General features: G+C 47.0%; 6 protein-coding genes across 6 annotated transcripts; 3 read left to right on the top strand and 3 right to left on the bottom strand.

The window, feature by feature from the left end:
* Window positions 1–320: 320 nt before the first annotated feature.
* On the top strand, window positions 321–950 carry FOBCDRAFT_214542 (uncharacterized protein). Its single transcript, XM_031173165.3, has 3 exons — window positions 321–453; window positions 511–699; window positions 749–950. The coding sequence occupies exons 1-3, from the start codon at window positions 436–438 to the stop codon at window positions 890–892; spliced, it is 351 nt and encodes a 116-aa protein (XP_031049950.1). The 5' UTR covers window positions 321–435; the 3' UTR covers window positions 893–950.
* Window positions 951–2,317, bottom strand: FOBCDRAFT_176176 (mitochondrial carrier domain-containing protein). The gene is made up of 5 exons (XM_031173164.3): window positions 2,055–2,317; window positions 1,981–2,001; window positions 1,798–1,929; window positions 1,600–1,747; window positions 951–1,554 (listed from the first exon to the last, which is right to left on the bottom strand). The coding sequence occupies exons 1-5, from the start codon at window positions 2,146–2,148 to the stop codon at window positions 1,053–1,055; spliced, it is 897 nt and encodes a 298-aa protein (XP_031049949.1). The 5' UTR covers window positions 2,149–2,317; the 3' UTR covers window positions 951–1,052.
* A 931-nt stretch (window positions 2,318–3,248) lies between these two features.
* On the top strand, window positions 3,249–3,922 carry FOBCDRAFT_256893 (uncharacterized protein; the record flags this gene model as incomplete). Its single annotated transcript, XM_054703272.2, has 2 exons — window positions 3,249–3,465; window positions 3,671–3,922. 2 exons carry the CDS (start codon window positions 3,249–3,251, stop codon window positions 3,904–3,906), a joined length of 453 nt encoding a protein of 150 aa, XP_054559247.1. The 3' UTR covers window positions 3,907–3,922.
* Window positions 3,923–3,937: 15 nt separating this feature from the next.
* Window positions 3,938–8,585, bottom strand: FOBCDRAFT_154525 (uncharacterized protein; the record flags this gene model as incomplete). Its single annotated transcript, XM_031173162.3, has 3 exons — window positions 3,938–7,569; window positions 7,619–8,150; window positions 8,199–8,585. The coding sequence occupies 3 exons, from the start codon at window positions 8,583–8,585 to the stop codon at window positions 4,061–4,063; spliced, it is 4,428 nt and encodes a 1,475-aa protein (XP_031049947.2). The 3' UTR covers window positions 3,938–4,060.
* Window positions 8,586–10,966: 2,381 nt separating this feature from the next.
* On the bottom strand, window positions 10,967–13,671 carry FOBCDRAFT_236652 (S-adenosyl-L-methionine-dependent methyltransferase; the record flags this gene model as incomplete). Its single annotated transcript, XM_059610091.1, has 9 exons — window positions 10,967–11,851; window positions 12,061–12,064; window positions 12,363–12,782; window positions 12,828–12,965; window positions 13,095–13,257; window positions 13,307–13,348; window positions 13,402–13,492; window positions 13,544–13,573; window positions 13,621–13,671. The coding sequence occupies 9 exons, from the start codon at window positions 13,669–13,671 to the stop codon at window positions 10,967–10,969; spliced, it is 1,824 nt and encodes a 607-aa protein (XP_059464105.1).
* A 1,500-nt stretch (window positions 13,672–15,171) lies between these two features.
* Window positions 15,172–17,067, top strand: FOBCDRAFT_247833 (glycosyl hydrolase; the record flags this gene model as incomplete). Its single annotated transcript, XM_031173159.2, has 6 exons — window positions 15,172–15,510; window positions 15,567–15,671; window positions 15,719–16,172; window positions 16,223–16,405; window positions 16,449–16,759; window positions 16,807–17,067. The coding sequence occupies 6 exons, from the start codon at window positions 15,172–15,174 to the stop codon at window positions 17,065–17,067; spliced, it is 1,653 nt and encodes a 550-aa protein (XP_031049944.2).
* Between the last annotated feature and the right edge of the window lie 123 nt (window positions 17,068–17,190).

Raw genomic sequence — 17,190 nt, 5'->3', positions numbered from 1 at the left:
TTTTCATTCACAGCCCCTAATCAAAGTTCAGGGGCACATCAACAAAGCCAGATCTGAGAGGTTATTCTCGAGTGCGAGTCTTTGATGGAACATCGTGGAAGAATGACAAAAGAACTTGATTTATTCTTTGTATGACTCTTGACTTGAACTTGCAAGTGGGCTGTGTCAGGTAGCGTTGGATCCACCTCCACATTGAATCAGATCACGGGCTTGTCCTCATCAGGTTCAAGAATGGATGAGGCATTCCATTTCAAGGGTCTCGTGGCAGCCTGAGGCAAATTACGCCTGACCCAATCATATGCGTTTCGGTTACAGTTTCAAAAGAGATCGACACTGTGACGGGCACACTGTTTTATGGAATTTCTCGATGGTTGACGTCGAGATATTCTGCTGCAGAGAGGTCCAGTCCTAGCAACGACATCTTGACATTTCACAATGTCGCGCTCATTATCTGTAAGTGACTGCATGCTCTAGAAGAGGAAGGGCTTAGTATTGACTTTTTCTTTGTAGCAAAAAATCTACTCCGACGTCTTTGCGCGCTGGCCAAAGCAAGCCCTTCGTCCCGATCACCAACTCCAAGATGTCCTAGGCAAAGCCGTAACCGGGCGATTCCAAAACTATAAGCCCTCTATGGAGCGCGAGGAGCTTCTCAAGGCGCGGGCGCTTCAATTCCTTCTCCAAGACCGATATAACGATCGAGTACGTACGACAACACAGCGAACACAATTCGGTGCTAATATTTGTGCAGTTCAAGCTCAAGGGCAGATTACTCGAGCCAAAGAGTCAACCGACATATTTTGCGGATCTAGTGAGGGAAATTGACGAGGCGCCGAATAGATCGTGGTTGGAGAGATTGGGCAAGCGATTAACAGGAATGATTCGGTTTCAGTAATTGATGGACGAGAAAACGACTTAATGCATGGAAAAGATCCCAAAGAAGGATACTGGCATCTTACGTGTATATGTATTGTACTTGTACATTGTATCAAAAGCGATTCCCCGTATTTGCTCATGTGCCCATATCCAACGCCTTCTAGATCGCTCAGCCCTGTCTAGATGTACTTCTCATCCGGATCTATCTTGTTAAACCACACTTGGATCTGCTCATAAGCAGTAAACACCAATCCTCCCGAAACTACCAACCTCGCCAAACGTGGCAGCGCACCACTCCAGAACGTCAAAACACCCTCCTGCTTGAAGATAGTCGTCGCGCACTTGAAGCTGTTGCCATATGTCTTTTTCGCCTCGATACTCTGCATGCGTGTCTTGATAGTATCAAGTGGCTGTGTCACATATACAGTGATCAAACCAGCCAAACCACCAATTGCAAAAGTTCCAACAGCACCGAGCTTCTCGCCAGGTGCTGTGTATGACTCGGCCATTTGCTTGAAGAAATTATAGGCGGTGAAGCGTGTTGCGCTGTTGGCAGCTTGTCGAGCGGTCGTGGGGACGAATCCTTGGAAGAAGCCTCGGAGACCACGTTCGCGGGCGATGATGGGGACGGCGTGGAGGAAGCCGCGCATTCGAGGCTTAGCGGACTTGCGGTCGTCGATACTGCGATTGTAAGCTTGGGCCCTGCGGAGGAAGAGGTTAACTTACAGAGTGGTCTTGATACTCTCGGTGGGAGTCACAGCAAGCAATGACTCTGTGACTCCAGCACCGAAGCCAGCAATAACGGTACGAGGTCCAGAGAGGTTGCCATTCTCGTCGACTAGAAGCGCCTTGTACTGATCAAATGCAACGAATCCTAGCCATTGTTAGTCAATGCTACGTACGTAAACTCGGGAAGCAGCATACGGATTCCAGCCTTAGCTGCGTTGCCGATGATGAGAGTGGTGCATCCAGCATACCACTGCTTGCCGAACGGCGGCCAAGGGAGCTTCTGTCCTTCAGCTAACCGTCTGTTCAACTGCGACCTTGTCTTTGCAACTACACCAAATCAGTATTGTCCGTATCGACCCGAAGGGTGAGTAAACATACACTCGGCGGGGTAGGTAATAGCTATATGACAGCTTGGTTAGCTACATCTTCAGAGTCATGTCGTGTGAGCATACCAATCTCGATGGCGCCGGCAGTCGACCCAGCGATGATGGATCGCAAGGGACTGGGCTGCTTCTTCTTTTCGCCTGTTTGTGTTGTCGACGCCATGATTGCTGTCCTGCCCGGTTATGGTCTGCAGGCGATGTGGGTGTTGACGGGAATGGGAACTTTTTTTTTTGGGCGTGGGACGGGATGGATTTCGTCACTTTTGGTACAGACGGGGAGCTGTTGTAATTTACACGTGCGCCGATGTCGCTGTAGTGTAAGTGTAACTACAGTGGTTGGCTGCTGGACGCGGGCTATGGAGTACTCCGCAAATGCTTGGGCACCGGGAACAGTCCGTTGAAACAGCCACGGATGCCTCCTTATTTTAATTACGAATCCAATGAGGAGTGCTAGGTCAACGGATAGCTACAATTCATTTCAGAATTGAACTAAATTTATGCCGCTTTTAAGTTCCAACCCGTCGGGTGTTACTGAGTCGGCATACCACGGCCCAAGTCAACTTCAACCTCGGCGCACGTTTGAGGCTACGGATACCACGCATTGTTCTAACCACGACCCATATCTTGTTTTTGAGGCCGACATGAATAATTACGGATGGGTTCTTGTGGCTTGAATACGAGTAACCCGTATGCCATTCAGGAAAAAAAAAACGAATAGCATGTTGCCCATAGGACACCACCTGCACGGCATGGCGAACAGGGCGATTACATGCTATCACCAACTCTTCGCTTGCCCACGAACGTGACTTTAATATTCTAACACATGCAACATAATGCGAGGAATTGACTTTGGCTTGAGAGTTGGCGTCCGCCGTGACCGGATATGCCTAGTCGATATCGACCTATAATGACAGACAGACCCCTCCGTGAATCCCAACAGTATTACAAGGCTTTCCATGAGTGACTTTATGCATAAGCGGTATTTGTTTTTGGAGCTGAAATCGATGAGGAAGATGTGGCACTCGGTCAACGGGTAGATGCAGTGATCTTCTCATCTCGCTCATGCTGTTTGCCAATGGCCTATCTAACCAGAGCTCAGAAAGTCGGTATGAATCAGACCAATCCTCGACCACGAAACGGCATAAGTATTTGTAACTTGACAAGTTCAACTCCGGTACAAATAGCCCATCACCGCACTCATCAAATTTCGCTGTTGCAGCATCGTAACTCGACTCATATCACGCCGTCGTCTTCGTCATCATCATGGCAGAGACTCAATCTGTCGAGATGAAGGATTCCACTGAACCCGCCCATAAGAAACCAGAAGAACGCCAAACACGTTACTCTCAAGAAGAGACCGACCGCCTTGAGGGCGAGCTCTCCCCCATTGATGCCCTCGCCACTTTCATTCGCCCGGGTGTCGTCATCCCCCCTTATCCTCTATGGCGCCATACCGCCAACCGTAACCATCTTCATGGACGTAATCAGAGGATTGGGCACATTGGAGAGAGAAATGGAAACAAAGTCTTTGAGCTGATAGGGGATGCGCCTCACTATCCTTCATTTCAAATGCGAGGCCTTGGGCCTTGTATACTTTGTTCTTGGTGCTTCCCCGGCTTATGAAGCATGGAAATTCGGGCCCCTCGAGCTTGGTATACATATTCCTTCCTTTCACGCACTTTTAGAAGCAAAAGACATGAGCGTGGAGAAGATCCCTTTGTGCTTAGGCGAGCATGTAGGAGTGATTCCGTCACCGCCGGAATTCCGTGACGAAGGTGGTGATGGAGTATGGCAGTCCTTCAGGACAGCCTGCATCAAACAAGGCAACGCATGCCGTACCAAGGATTCTATGCCGACACCGGAAGCTGTTCTGGAGCATTTCGAAAGGATGGAAGACAGGAACAGGCCTCGGAAATACTAATGCCATTGGGCTTGTGAGAGTATTCATTGCGAAGAGAAGTTTATGTATTTTTGTATGATAACTAAACAAATCCTTGCAGTATCATTTCATCTAAATGCTGGCCAACTCCACTGATGCTTCATTTCTCATACTTGAGTACTCATGGTCATTCTATCTACTTATTCCTCCCCCATTTCTGCTCCAACACAGCCTTCCACTCATTGAAGCTCGCCACCTTTCCATTAGCCAACAATATCTCTCCCCTGTGCAACACTCTTCCCAACGGGGGCACAGTAAACCACTGATGATCACTCCTACAGATCAAATCATCCCTATGATCGCTCGTCTTATTCCCCTCGCTCTTAATAACAGCCATGCACTTTGCGTCATACGTCTCCATGCAGTACTCACAGATGTAGTACTCATCTGAAGGAGGGATTAGATCTAGACATTGAGCGCAGTTTTGGCGCATTGTTTGAATCTCGGGGAGTTTGGGCTCGATGCGTGAAAGGACGGGTGAGTCTTCTGGAGTAGAGGTGAAGACCTTGGGATCGACTTTGCGCATGGATTGGCTAAGGGCAAGAGCGTTTTCGATGTCGTCGGCGGCGATGAAGAGGCCGAGGAGGTTATCCAGGGCGTATTCGTCGTTTTGGACATCATCGTCAGAGAGGATGTCAAGACTATCGTTGATGAGTTGCCGAAGATCGCGGTCTGTTGAAGAACTTCGACCGAGAAGACGATTGAAGAGGATCATGTAGATGGCTGCGATATTGACGTCTGAACCAACCATCTCAATCGGCATGTCATGGTTCTGGTGTCGACTCTGCTTCTGCTTGATCTTCTCGAGGTCTTCAAGCCAACTGTCTGCTTCCGGCGTCCTCAACCCAGCGTGAAGGATACGTTCTTTGTACAGGGAAGCAAGTTTCTGGAATGCAAGAGCATAAGCCTGTCTCGTGGGAACGTTACCGCGAGGACGGTATCCAAGTTGCGTTATACTCTCAAAGAGATCCAGCGCAGAATCGATATCGCGACTATACGTGTACGTTGCACCAAGTGCGAGACGAAGATACAGCGCCTTGAGGGGATCGCGAGTTGCGGTTGCGACCTCAATCGTGAAGAGCAGAGACTCGTAAATGAAGTCTGTTTCACCGACTTTGCTAGCTGCTTTGGGGATCCAGTCTATGACAAGAGGTTTGTTATGGAACTCGAGCAAAAATTCAACGAGTCTTGTACGCTTGTGTTCTGCGTCAGTGACTTGTTCTGAGAGTTGTTTGAGGAACTGAATAACAGTTTCGTGGCGATTCTCAGTAGCAACAAGCTCCAGATATCCGAGTTCAGGCTCGAAATATTCCTTGCATTCTTTGCGATCTAGACCGACGACTTTAGCGCTCTTCATTGCCTTGAGGAAGTACTCGAGTGCTTGGTCGACTTTGTGGAGTTCTTCGTAGCAATTGGCGATGAGGATGTGATCCTTATACAGACGCCATTTGCAGCTCTTTAAAGCCTGCTCGTCGAGCTTGCCACTGGCGATACTCTCTTCTTCAATTGCTTCACACTTGAGAGTTTGTTCTAGAGCCTCTTTGAAGCGACCGTCACGCGAAAGACAGTATGCGATACGACCGCGCGTTTCAACACTGTTATTGTCGAGAGCGAGAGCCTTGTCGTAATGTCCCAGCGCCTTGTTGTGCATGTCATTCGTAAGGTATGTGCTTCCGAATCGACGGTGCCAGTGTGCACTCTCTGGGATCTTTGCCCATTCTGCTGCTTTGACGATTCGGTTTTCAACAGGGATCTCAGTCCAGTGGGTATTGCAGTCGGACCAGGAGTAGCCTTCTTGCATGAAAGCGATGGATTGTACGATCTTGAAGCAGAAGAGGGTGGGTATGTATTTCTTGAAGTCTTCTGAGAGCCACGCTCGAGCGTAGAGGTCTCCGATGGGCTTGAAGATACCGGGGGATTCTTTGACACCCTTGCTTGCCCATTCTCGAGCTTCGGGACTGAGAGAGGATTGGACATCGGGATCGCCCATCCATCGTTTCAGACCTTTCATGTTTGCATCTGTAAGGACGTCAAGTCCCTCATCATTCTTCTCATACATGAGAGTCCAGTCGAGGATGGTGTTCTCATCAGTGAGCATCTTGTGCACATACTCTCCAAGCTCTTTCTTCTCAGGTGCAAGTACTGTCTTGGGATCGAGAACAGCTAAATGCTCCTGCCAATACCACGCAGCATACTGTTTCATAGACTCTCGACCACTAGCACCGAGACGATATTTCTCAAAGGCAGCCTTGTTAGTAAAGATGGACAGACAGGTCCTCAGGATGTGAATGCGCGAAATGAGGGGATCAAAGCCGATACCAGCACCAAGCTTTGAAGAGTTTTGAGTACTGAAAAACTCCTTGACGGAAGAGTGGAAGAAAGTAATCCACGTGTTCGTCTTGCTCGACCGAAAATCCATCTCACTCATCGGATCAAAGAGATCAGAATTGGCAGCTGGACTCACGCCGCGGCCGGGACTTCCTCGTCCAGGGCCCAAAGCCTGTATCGGACTCGTGCGACGTAAAGGAGATAGGTTTCGACCAAGGTCGGGACTTCGACCGAAGACTGTTGGGCTCTTGGGACTTCCACTTCGTCCTGATCCCGGACGACTTGCTGAGCTTGAACGTCTGCCTGAGCCTAGATCGCCGTTCTTAATGCGTTGTTGCTTCTCATGTTCTCGAATGAGATCGTCAGTTGTTAAACCGTCTTCGCGCTCGAGTTCAAAGAAACATGCGTATTGACCACGCAGGGTTTCTTCAAGATGGAAGGGGGGATCTCCGAAGCGCATGATGAGGACTGCTTCTAATTGCTCAAGCGATAGAACCTCTTCTGCGCATGCGACCCACTGGAGCATTTCATTTAAGTCTCTCGTCTGGTCTTCGTACAGTGTCTCGGAAAGGTTCTTGAGTGTTTGTCCAATAATACCGTTGATCTCCTTGGGATATGACTGCAGACTGGTAAGGATGCTCTGAGGGTGCCGCTTGCGACTGATGTCTTCCAGCATAAACTTTGCGAGAATGAAGAGACCATCGGCTTGTTTGATCATGGCGTCAATGATCTTTTGTCTAAAGTCTGGAGGTGTGCGGCTCAGGTTGCGAAGGTGCCAGACACTGTTCTCAATGTATAACTTGACATCCTCCGCGTTGCGGTCAGGTGTGACGTGAAGTGTTGTGATGACTTGAGTTCCTCGGTTTCCTGGATCAAGGGTATACGTAACAGCCTCAGTCATGTACGTCCTTCCAATAAGAGCAACTTGAAGGGTGACATGCTTCGGTCTCTTGTCAGACTCATCATCTGAGCCCATTTGCTGGAGTAGTTCCTCGACTTCAGCAGAATCCGCCTCATCGATACCATCGAGGAAGATGTAAATCGCCTTCTGTTGCTCTTCTTGCTGGAACGGTTGTACGAAGAGTTTTCGATAAGCACTGGGGATGGTGCGGATCTCATCAATGCTACGAAGATTCTTGAGAAGCTTCTTGGCGTAAAAGGGATCGCTCTCGCTTAGTTGGTAGGCGAGATCGCGGAGAGCTTGGAGAACTGAACGAGTCTCGGGATTGTTGTCTCTGAAGTAGAAGTACGCAAGATGCGGGATATGCTCTGTGCCCCAAGACACGAGTGTAGTGGTCAAATACGACTTTCCAGTTCCTGTGACGGTGTTAGTAAATGTCTAAGTATTAAGACTGGTGAAACATACCTGCTGCACCTGTAATCCAGAGGAAGTTGGTCTTCCTATCGAGCCAAGCGTTAAATCCACCATCTGTAAGGATCCAATCTCCGGTCGATTCCGCGCGTGACTTGTTAAACATAGCAAAGAAGTCCTCAGGAAACGGAGAAGGGTCCAGAATCTCTTTGAGTTTATCCTGATGCGCCGCGATAGTACGCTCACGGCCTTCAGATCTCATCTGCATCATAGTCTCGTTCATCTCCTCAAGCTTGCTCTGCATATTCTCCGTCGTGAGATTAAGCTTGTTGACACCTCCATAAGTATCTGCAAGAACCTGCCTCTCTTCACCAATGTTAAGAGCCTTGAGCTTATCGAGCGCTTCTTGCACGGGTGTCCCTTTGCCGAATACTGTACGGAAGTATGCTTTGAAGCGACCGCGACGAACCTCCTTGGCAGCTAAGACAAACACTTCAAAGAGTTGCGCGAGAATATTGACGACCTTGTTTCGCAGTGCATTGCCCATTTTATACTGAACGTACACGTCCAGTCGTGATGTAAAGTCCTACAATTGTCAGTAAAGCCTCAAGCGGGGTTGCTCAATATCACTCACCTTCAAATGTTCAAATAACTCAACGATGGTATCGTACGCCGAAGAAACATCTCTCGCTGCTCCAATGAGATACGCAACAGCGCCAAAGATTCCCTCCGCCGGCGCAAATGAGTCTGCCGCAGCGCCGCTCACAATCTCACCGATGACTTCAACGGGAGTAAGGCATGCCGCCATAGCGCTAAAGATCGACTGCCGCTTTTCGCGGAATTTAGTAAACTGATCATTCTGCTTGTCAACTTGTTTGATCAGGTCTGTGAGGTTGTTTATAGGCGGGTTAAGAAAATCGCCGAGTTTGTCCTTGGAGTCGGAGGAGTACAGCTTGCTAGCATCGTCGAGGATTTGCGAAAACTGTGCTTCCGCTGTGTCTTTGTCTTTGCGGACCGCCATGATGCCTTGACGGTCCTGCAGACGATCTTTACAAATAAAAAAGAGACTAGAATGAAAGAAGTTATGGCGCAGAAGAGAGGTAAATATAAAAGACGGTTGGCGTTTCAGAAATCAGGCTGAGATGGAAGCCTTCACGCTATGACTCGTAACCAACTCAGCGGGGGCCAAAACGAATGATCAAAGACTGAGGTATCAAAAAAGTCCGAACAATAATCCCTGTAAGGGTTCGAAAATGAAAGGAGGATCTGGTTGCATTTGCTGCTTACGGTGCATATTATACCATGCCTCTGTTGGTAAGGCTGAGCTGCGTGGTAGGGCGATGTTTAGGCTGTGTTGTAGCAATTCTGGGGCTATTTCTTGGCTATCGACTGAGAGTTCGGAAGACGGCATTTTCAGGACTTGAAATGCCAATTACAAAGATTCCAAGTACATAAAATAATGGTCAACGAACGTCAGCCTCGATGCGTCGTTAAACCCTCGTCATCAAACGGGAGGCGTTCAGCCTGAGACACTTGCTCATTGAATGGTTTCACCGTATGTCTTGTAATTCTCCCCGCAATCCACTCGCATTGGGGGCTTATTTTGCAACGTGACCATCATTTGTGACTGTTTTGTTGTCTGGGTGAGTAATAGAAATGGTTGATCTTTACACATTTTGCTAGGCAGCGATCTGTTATACGTCATTGGTTTCGTTTACGATGCTCGCTCTTTCAGCCTTGTCTTTAAGGTGAGAGAGCGATCGCATCAGAACCACCAAGCCTGTCTTCAGGACCAGGTCATTGCATAAGGCTGTGAAGCCATCCCAAAACGGATTCAAGATTCCACCGTAACCCTCCTGGCGGCCCGTCCCGCGTCGCACTCTTACTGTACTTCAACTCGACTTTCTAGCTACAGTGAAACAAGCCCTTCATTGATCTCCAGGGTTTCCTCACACGCTATGTAACTATATGTCGTCGACCCAACATCAAGGAGCCGTTTCAAGAGCGAACACTGCTTACGAAGAACCGTCTTTGAGCTTGCACATCTATGCGTCTGCTCTATTTAGCACTCAATAGCAACAGAGTTCAAAGACAGGATTTTTAATAGGTTTAAGTAATGATCGATAGGCGAAAAGACTGTTAAAGGCATGATTGCATATTATATGAAAAACAATAAAGGGTCAAGGTATTTTATTAGAGCAAGAAGGTCAATGTGATAAACATATTAAAACATCGTTCCGCGAACATGCTTAGTACTGGCATTGACTGTAGTCTAAGATCGAGCCTTTGCTTTAACCAATGTGCTTAGGATCATTACTTAGAACCATCAGGACATGGCACTCAATTCCGTCCTATGAGCCTACTATAACTTAATGTAAGAATATATTAAACTGAAATATCATAACATATAAGTCTCTTGAGCCTTGGGGGCGACAGACTACAGGTTCATAAACAACGGGGTACACGTTTCGGTACGCGGCATGGTATAAGCCACCCCAGGCAGCCATCATCTTTATTACGCGACCGCGCACTTAGGATTCTGGCGAAATCTCTTTAAGCGAGACACTCCAGTGTCCTTGGTTCAGTGATAATTAATACCTAAAAGTTATAAAAATGATTTAAAAAAAATGGTTTGCGTCTCTTTGATTACATGTGTCATCCTTAGTGCAGGGGCCATGCTACTATAGAGATGTTAGGGAGTGCTCGAACGCTGGAACTTAGGGGGGAAGAACACCTACATCTTCTCTGTATCGTTTCAATGTGACCATAGGCCAGCGGTTACCCGCTGGCGAAAGCTTCGATGTAGAGGTAGCTTATATAGCCTTAGAAAATAAAATGTTCATTTTAATAGTTTTTAAAATTATTTTTAACTCTCTTAATAAATGGATTAGCCATAGATATCTTGCTTTGGCCTTGCTTTTATCTGTACCATCCTCTGGCAAACAGGTTGGATTGCAGTTACTGGTCATACCTGCCATTTCTCTGAAGCTGGACACCCTGAATTATTTGCTAGCATCTACTCTATGAAGGTAATTTAAGAGGACGTGGTTTCTTACTGAGCTTATATGAAGTCTTCAATTCAGTCGTGATATGAGAGTAGAGCAGCGACTGGGCCCTAGTGGAGGATGTTCTGTGCTTGCAATCGAGTGAACTTGCAATGTTTCTAATGGGAAAGAAACAGCAGCTTCGCAAGCAGATGGGATTTCGCGGGGTATTTTGGTGGTTGTGCCCTAAAACTCTTCTAAAGATATGTGGGACTTTAGGGTGACCTTGGCGGGGCATAAACAGGCAGCCGGCGGGAGTGATCTGCTTCTCAGAGATGAATTGGCAAAGTGAATTCAGAGTTATATTTATGGTCAATAATAAATGTAATAGTGATGTTCTAGAACATACAACTATCGATCAAATACCGTCCAGAACGGAAGCGATAATGCTTTTAGGTGTTTCTTTAGTAACCCCAAGTAACCCGGAATCCGACTCTTCCCACGACGGCGCAACAATACAGCGAGCTTTCCCTCCCTCAGCTGCCTCATACAACTGAGCGACAGCTAAGTCAAGGATCCAACCACCTTCGCCATTGTCACGCTTCTTTCGCGCTCCATCTATAAGCTCACGGCTTGTTCGTCTCTGGACATCCCATTCACTTCCTGTTCCCTCCTGAAAAGCTTCCAGTAGCTCGTTTTGACATGTTTTGATGGAGAGCACTTTGACGTGGTGATTCACTGTTTCTTCTGGGTGCTGAAGGACTCCAACTACCGACTGACCTATGCCTTCAAGAGTGGTTCCAGTGAAGTACTCTTCGCCCCTATCATAGATGATTGCATTGCGATTTTTGATGTCGAACCCCATGGTAGGGAACCGCTTTAGCGCCCAGTCAATGGGATTGCCAGTCGCGATACTGGTCCAAGTGAAGTTGGGGTTCGCAGCAGCATGTTCTTTTGCGCGATCGACACCAACAGTTCGTTGGGCGCGCACTCCTTCGAATTCAGGGTAACTTCTGAACTCAGGGCCCCAGCCGTAGTCGTCAACGATGAAGCGTTTGACACCAGCGGCGAGAGCAGCGTCGATCATCGTGGCTTGCAGAGTGATGCCTGCTGGACCGACAACGCATACAACCGCGTCTTGACCAGACAGCGCTTGGGTGAGTGCATCTAGAGTATAGTCTATTCTGATTACAGGGATGCCATCCGGAAATGTGGACTTGGATTCATTTCGGGTGATGATGGTAATGTTGAAGCCGGCTTTGGTGAGAGCGACAGTGATGGGGGTGCCGAAGTTGCCAGAGGCCTAGCTGTGTTAGTGGATGAAGTATTCATAACGTGGGTTTCTTACGCCAAAGATGGCAACTTTTGTAAGTTGGGTGGCGGACATTGTATGGGTTTAGTGAGATTGATGTGTGTAAGTGAATGTTTCTATGGATGAGAATGTCTCGATTTGGTTGACTTTATCCCCATTGCAGCCCCACCAGGCGGAATTCCGCCCAGCGCTAACACTACCTGGCTAAAGCCGACTTATACAGTTGATGGAAACCATTCTATCCAGCCTAGGGGAGGCAAGAAAAACTGAGGATCTCTATCCTAAATGACCAAAAGACTTAGGTGAGTTCAGTATATGCTAGTAAACCTTTAGACCATTTTATTTTAACACCCTTATTTAATATTAGAAGCTGGGCCAGCCTGTAGGCTTAGCAATAGCCAGCAACATCGATCAGTCCTCCTTATATGGTTTCCTTCCATAGATAGAATAACTAGCCTCTAGTCAGATATGTCCTCTTAATGATGGTGTAAAATTAACTTACAGCGGCCAATAAGCATGAGTATTCCTATCAGCCATCGCCTTCCGTTGATGGACCAGCCAGAGATTGACTTCCTCAGGTGTCCATCCGTGAGCACGAGTCAACGGTGCCATAGTGAAGGCCTCAAGACCGCAAGCCATATTAGTATAGCACCAACTTCCAAGCAACTTGGCCTTCTTATCTCGGGGCCAAGAGTTGATGGGCCACTTGAACTTCTCAACAACAACATCTTTAAAGCCGACGTTTTTCATGATGTCCACGAGAGATAGGATATCCAGGTATGGTCGGCCAAACATGACAGACGCTTCATTCAACAGGGCCAGAGACTTGAGCATGATGTTATCTGGGCTGAGGCTTCCGTCATCGGATTTGATGTTTATGTCAACTTCTTGGATTTCGAGATAGCCACCAGGGACAAGGTTGCTGGACATGTAAGCGTGGGACCTGAATATCCTAACCGATTCTTACCTGAAACACTTGGTCAGATAGTCGCCCCAGTCTGCGATGCAAGATGTCATGACACGACTATGGATATAGTCAAATGGCTGGCTATAAGTCCATTCATCCTCGATATCATCGATAACAAAGTTCACGTTCGGCGGGACGCTATACTCATTAGCAAAATGCTCTCTCAGTCTCATACCCAGCCATACAAGTCTGGTTGAATTGGCGATAGATCAACCCCAGTGACCTGAAGAGATTGCGTTAGCTGACTGTCAGTCGGCTTGAGAGGACATAATTACCTGAGCTTCAGGGTGCTCATCCGCATAATCGATAGCCCAGATGCCAGTACCTGTCCCGATATCTAGAACATGTTTGACCTTGGCATCAGGTTTGTTTGGCGGGGCTAGGCCGAGCTTATCATCAAAGGTGAGGAGAAACAGGTTATGTTGAAGGTCTTTGGTGATCAGCATCTGTGACCCCCTCTTTCAAGGTGGCTATCGTACCAAGTCTCTCATTTTCAGCCTCATCATTTGGCAAAGCATATTCTTGTTTGGGTAGTTAGCATCTGAGTTTCAACTTTGAGATTCAGGAGTCTTACTTCCATCTTTGTAGGCATGATAGGTCCTACCGTTCTCGCGGCGATAATTCAGGATTGAGCTTGAGATGCTTGCGGTAGAGGACTGGAGATCCTACAAAGGGTGAGTCCAAGTGAGAACATAGTTGCATCTCCAGAGACAGACCTCACCAAGGGAGGAGTCAGTATCTTCAATCTAGCGATAGTCAGGTACGCCTCCGTGTTCAGGTGATCTACGCTTACCGTATTGTCGGGAACGATGGCTGCCGGATCGACTTGTTGCGGTTGAGCCATATCGAAGAACAGAAGAGGGGGTTTGTTTTGTGGACTTTGTCAAGAATCATATCAGGATCTTTGACCACTTTATATGTTGGTCGTCCCCTGTCCTCGGCAAACTGCATGTTACTTGACTTCCTAACACGGATTTACCCGCTGTTTCGTCGGCCCATCGGAAAGACATATGACAATTTCCAAACCAATGATCCTTCAGAGAATTCTGATATCCCTATTTAAATCATATTTGTGTTGTTGACGCGTCATACTACGCCGCAAGCTCGCAAATTAGGGTTGAACAATTCCCATTCCCATTACAGCAGTTTTTGAGCGCCTCTATCTTCTTCCCAATCAACAAAACCCTAGTGACTGGTATGTAAACTCTGATGCGGTGTTATTTCTGTAGTTATCGTTCAATCTGCATCATCGTCAAGGGTGTGAAGTCTTAATGACACAAAAAGCAGGGGACATATAAACACCTCCTAAATCGAACTTAGGCGTGAAATCTATTCACAGCGTTACATATTTTGTATCCTCCTATCTATAGTATAGAACATGTTTACTAGACGAAATTGAGTGAAAGGCATGGTTGCATATTTAGTTGCGAATGAGTTGGTCACCGGCGATATGTTGGTTGAGCATTCCTATCGGGGTTTATTGGAGTCACATATATATCCGGCACAAGGGAACTATTCACTGAAGATTCCTTTTTTCTCTTAATATACTTACATTTGAAGAGCTTCCTACTTGCATCTCGAATTGCTTCTGGAGCCCTTAGTCACAGCGGAAGGCACTCGAATCACCATCGGCTACTGACCTCAGAGCTTGACTGCGCACCACACAAGCTTCCAGCCCTGTCAGATTTCAGTTCTGCTATTTATCATTATAGGTTGTATGGGAACTAAAATAAGATCTGGCCTGACGATTGCTTGGACTACCCAATACTACTTGGGTGGCATTTTGTGAGTCTTGATTAGGGGAGAAGACGATTTGCTGAAGAACATGAGCTTCACTACCTAACAACATATTGGGCCTAACAGGCCATATATAATAAAGAGTCTATGTGAACTTGTGTAAATGAGAAGTCTTATCAATTTCAAATGCCAGAGTCGGCCCTTTAGTAGGCAATAAGTCATAGAAGAGGCATCTAAGTCGTTGAATAATTCTAAAGATAACTTTTAGCCTAAATGGAACAAGTTTCATTCTAAACAGTAGTTCGAAGGATAATATGAATAATGTAAGCCAAAGTAATGGTTTCGTTTAATGATTGGACAAACAACGAGTTTTAGTCCTACAAGCGGCATGTTTGGGGGTTGAGGATTGACCCCGCAAGATCGAATGTCAAGTTTGGGGGATGTTTCACAGACGCTGATTCATGGAAAATTACTAGCTTGGTGGACGCTTAGCATCTCGGTATGGCTGAACCGACTCGAGAGATTTATATAAATACCATTAACCAACAACCCTGCGAATCTTGATGACGATAGCTATCTTTACTTTATCATTGTCAACGAAAGCACAATGGCTGAAGAATCAAGTCTCACGTTTACAAACCCGGTCATTCGGGGCTTCAACCCGGATCCTACCATCTGCGTAGTTCCCGCTACGGACTCAACCCCAACGACGTTTTTCCTTAGTACTTCGACATTTGAGTTCTTCCCCGGATGCGCCATTTACACGTCAACCAATCTAATTGACTGGACACTCATCGGCCATGCGCTCAATCGTCGAAGTCAGATTGACATGCGTACCGTTGAGCCCGGTGCGGGTAGTTGGGCCAGTACTTTGAGATATCGACCTGAGGAGAAGAGATGGTATTTGGCCAATGGTGTCTTCCACCGCTACCGACCAGCTGTTGATGTAAGTCATCAAGGTGAAGAGAGAAAATCGGATCAGCCTCTGATAACTATGAACAGGAACGTATCTTTCCCAGAGGATTCTATGTCTGGACCGACAATATCTGGGACGACAATGCATGGTCTGACCCAGTATACTTTGACAACCCTGGTTTTGACCAAGATGTATGTAAATTACAGCACTGTTCTCACTGTAATGCTGACAGGACCAGTTGTTCTGGGACGACGATGGGAAGGTCTATCTCTCAACTACAATGCGCTTTGCCTGGCGAGACCCAAATTCAAAGCAGAAAGATTTTGGAATTCACATCTCCGAGATCGACATCTCTACTGGAAGAACCCTCACAGCCCCAAAAGTGATCCGAAAATCTCCCCATGGAATTGCCGAGGGCTCTCATATCTTCAAGCGAGGTGACTGGTATTATCTCTTGACTGCTGAAGGAGGCACAGAAGCCGGTCATCAAGAGTGGGTGTTTCGAAGCAAAGATGGCCCATTAGGTCCATGGGAGAGCCAGGGAAAGCCTCTTTGGTATAATGGACCTGATGAAGAAGTTCAGAGAACGGGACATGTTGATGTTTTTGAGGATGGTAACGGGGATTGGTGGTCTGTCTTGCTGGGTGTTCGACCGGTGCAACACCAGGGGACCTTTTTGGAACCGCAATTAGGTATTATTTAATCATCTCTCCTTGGAATTGGAATAATCTAACTTCGATAGGGCGAGAAACCTTTCTCGTCAAGGTTGAGTGGAAGGACGACTGGCCCATCTTCAACGATGGTAACAACATCACACTGAAGACTACAGGAAGATATCTTATCAAGTCAGCTTCGAAGCCAAGCCTTCAGACATGGAAGGCCGATCTTTCAAAAGATGACCTGGAATTTGGATGGTACCAAAAGAGTAAGCTCTCCAAACAATTGAGAATCCATCTGACATATCCAAGATACACCCATCAAGCAAAGTTACACTCTTACAGAAAAGCCGAGTGTGCTAAGACTCTACGGTAACTGCTACGATTTGACCAGCCCCGAGGCTCCAGCCATGCTTTTGAGGAAACAGACTTCGTATAACCAGACATTCAAAGTAAAAATGGAGTTCAAGCCTACAGTTCGAGGCTACGAAGCTGGTGCTGTTCTATGGTGGAGCCAGCACTCTTATGCTTCATTGGGAGTTAAAGCTTCACAAAATGACGACGGAAAGATTAAAACAAAGATCAGCCATAAAGGAGCCGCTGGAAAGACCAACGAGTTCAAAGTAAGTCAAGAGCCATAGTCATAAGCATAAGCTAATATTGCTACTAGACTTTAGAGACGGATTTTGGAGACAGCCTCCAGAACGTTGAGTTTTCAATCCGAGCATACCCGACTAAGTACGAGCTTTCTCTTAAGGCTGGAGGAAAGGAGTCAGAGGTATATACTGTCGACGCCAGTGCTTTGACAGTGATGCCGCCGCACGGAGGATGTTTTGCAGGTACCATGTTTGGAATCTATTCCTATGGCAAGAACCAGCCCGTGTTGGATCCAGCAGACTTTTCAGAGATTAGCACAGAGGAGCTTGAGTAGCGACTATAGATAGAAATGAAGTTACACCACTACACCAGAACATCCGCAAAAGCATAGCAGAGGGAAGCAAAGAGATAAAACACCAGAAACAAAAACTGCAAAAAGATGGATCTCGTGTTTAGA

This window comes from Fusarium oxysporum, chromosome II, assembly GCF_013085055.1.
Source record: "Fusarium oxysporum Fo47 chromosome II, complete sequence".
In the NCBI taxonomy this organism is placed as follows: Eukaryota; Fungi; Ascomycota; class Sordariomycetes; order Hypocreales; family Nectriaceae; genus Fusarium; species Fusarium oxysporum.
This window is presented reverse-complemented; position numbering and strand designations above follow the sequence as displayed.

Bases quoted from the DNA above. Each gene is read 5' to 3' on its own strand.
- FOBCDRAFT_214542 (XM_031173165.3), top strand. The intron at 700-748 runs GTACGTACGACA...ATATTTGTGCAG, and splicing joins AAGACCGATATAACGATCGA to TTCAAGCTCAAGGGCAGATT.
- FOBCDRAFT_176176 (XM_031173164.3), bottom strand. From the start codon at position 2,148: ATGGCGTCGACAACACAAACAGGCGAAAAGAAGAAGCAGCCCAGTCCC. The intron at 1,748-1,797 runs GTATGCTGCTTC...AACAATGGCTAG, and splicing joins CGCAGCTAAGGCTGGAATCC to GATTCGTTGCATTTGATCAG. The intron at 1,555-1,599 runs GTAAGTTAACCT...TTACAATCGCAG, and splicing joins GAGAGTATCAAGACCACTCT to TATCGACGACCGCAAGTCCG.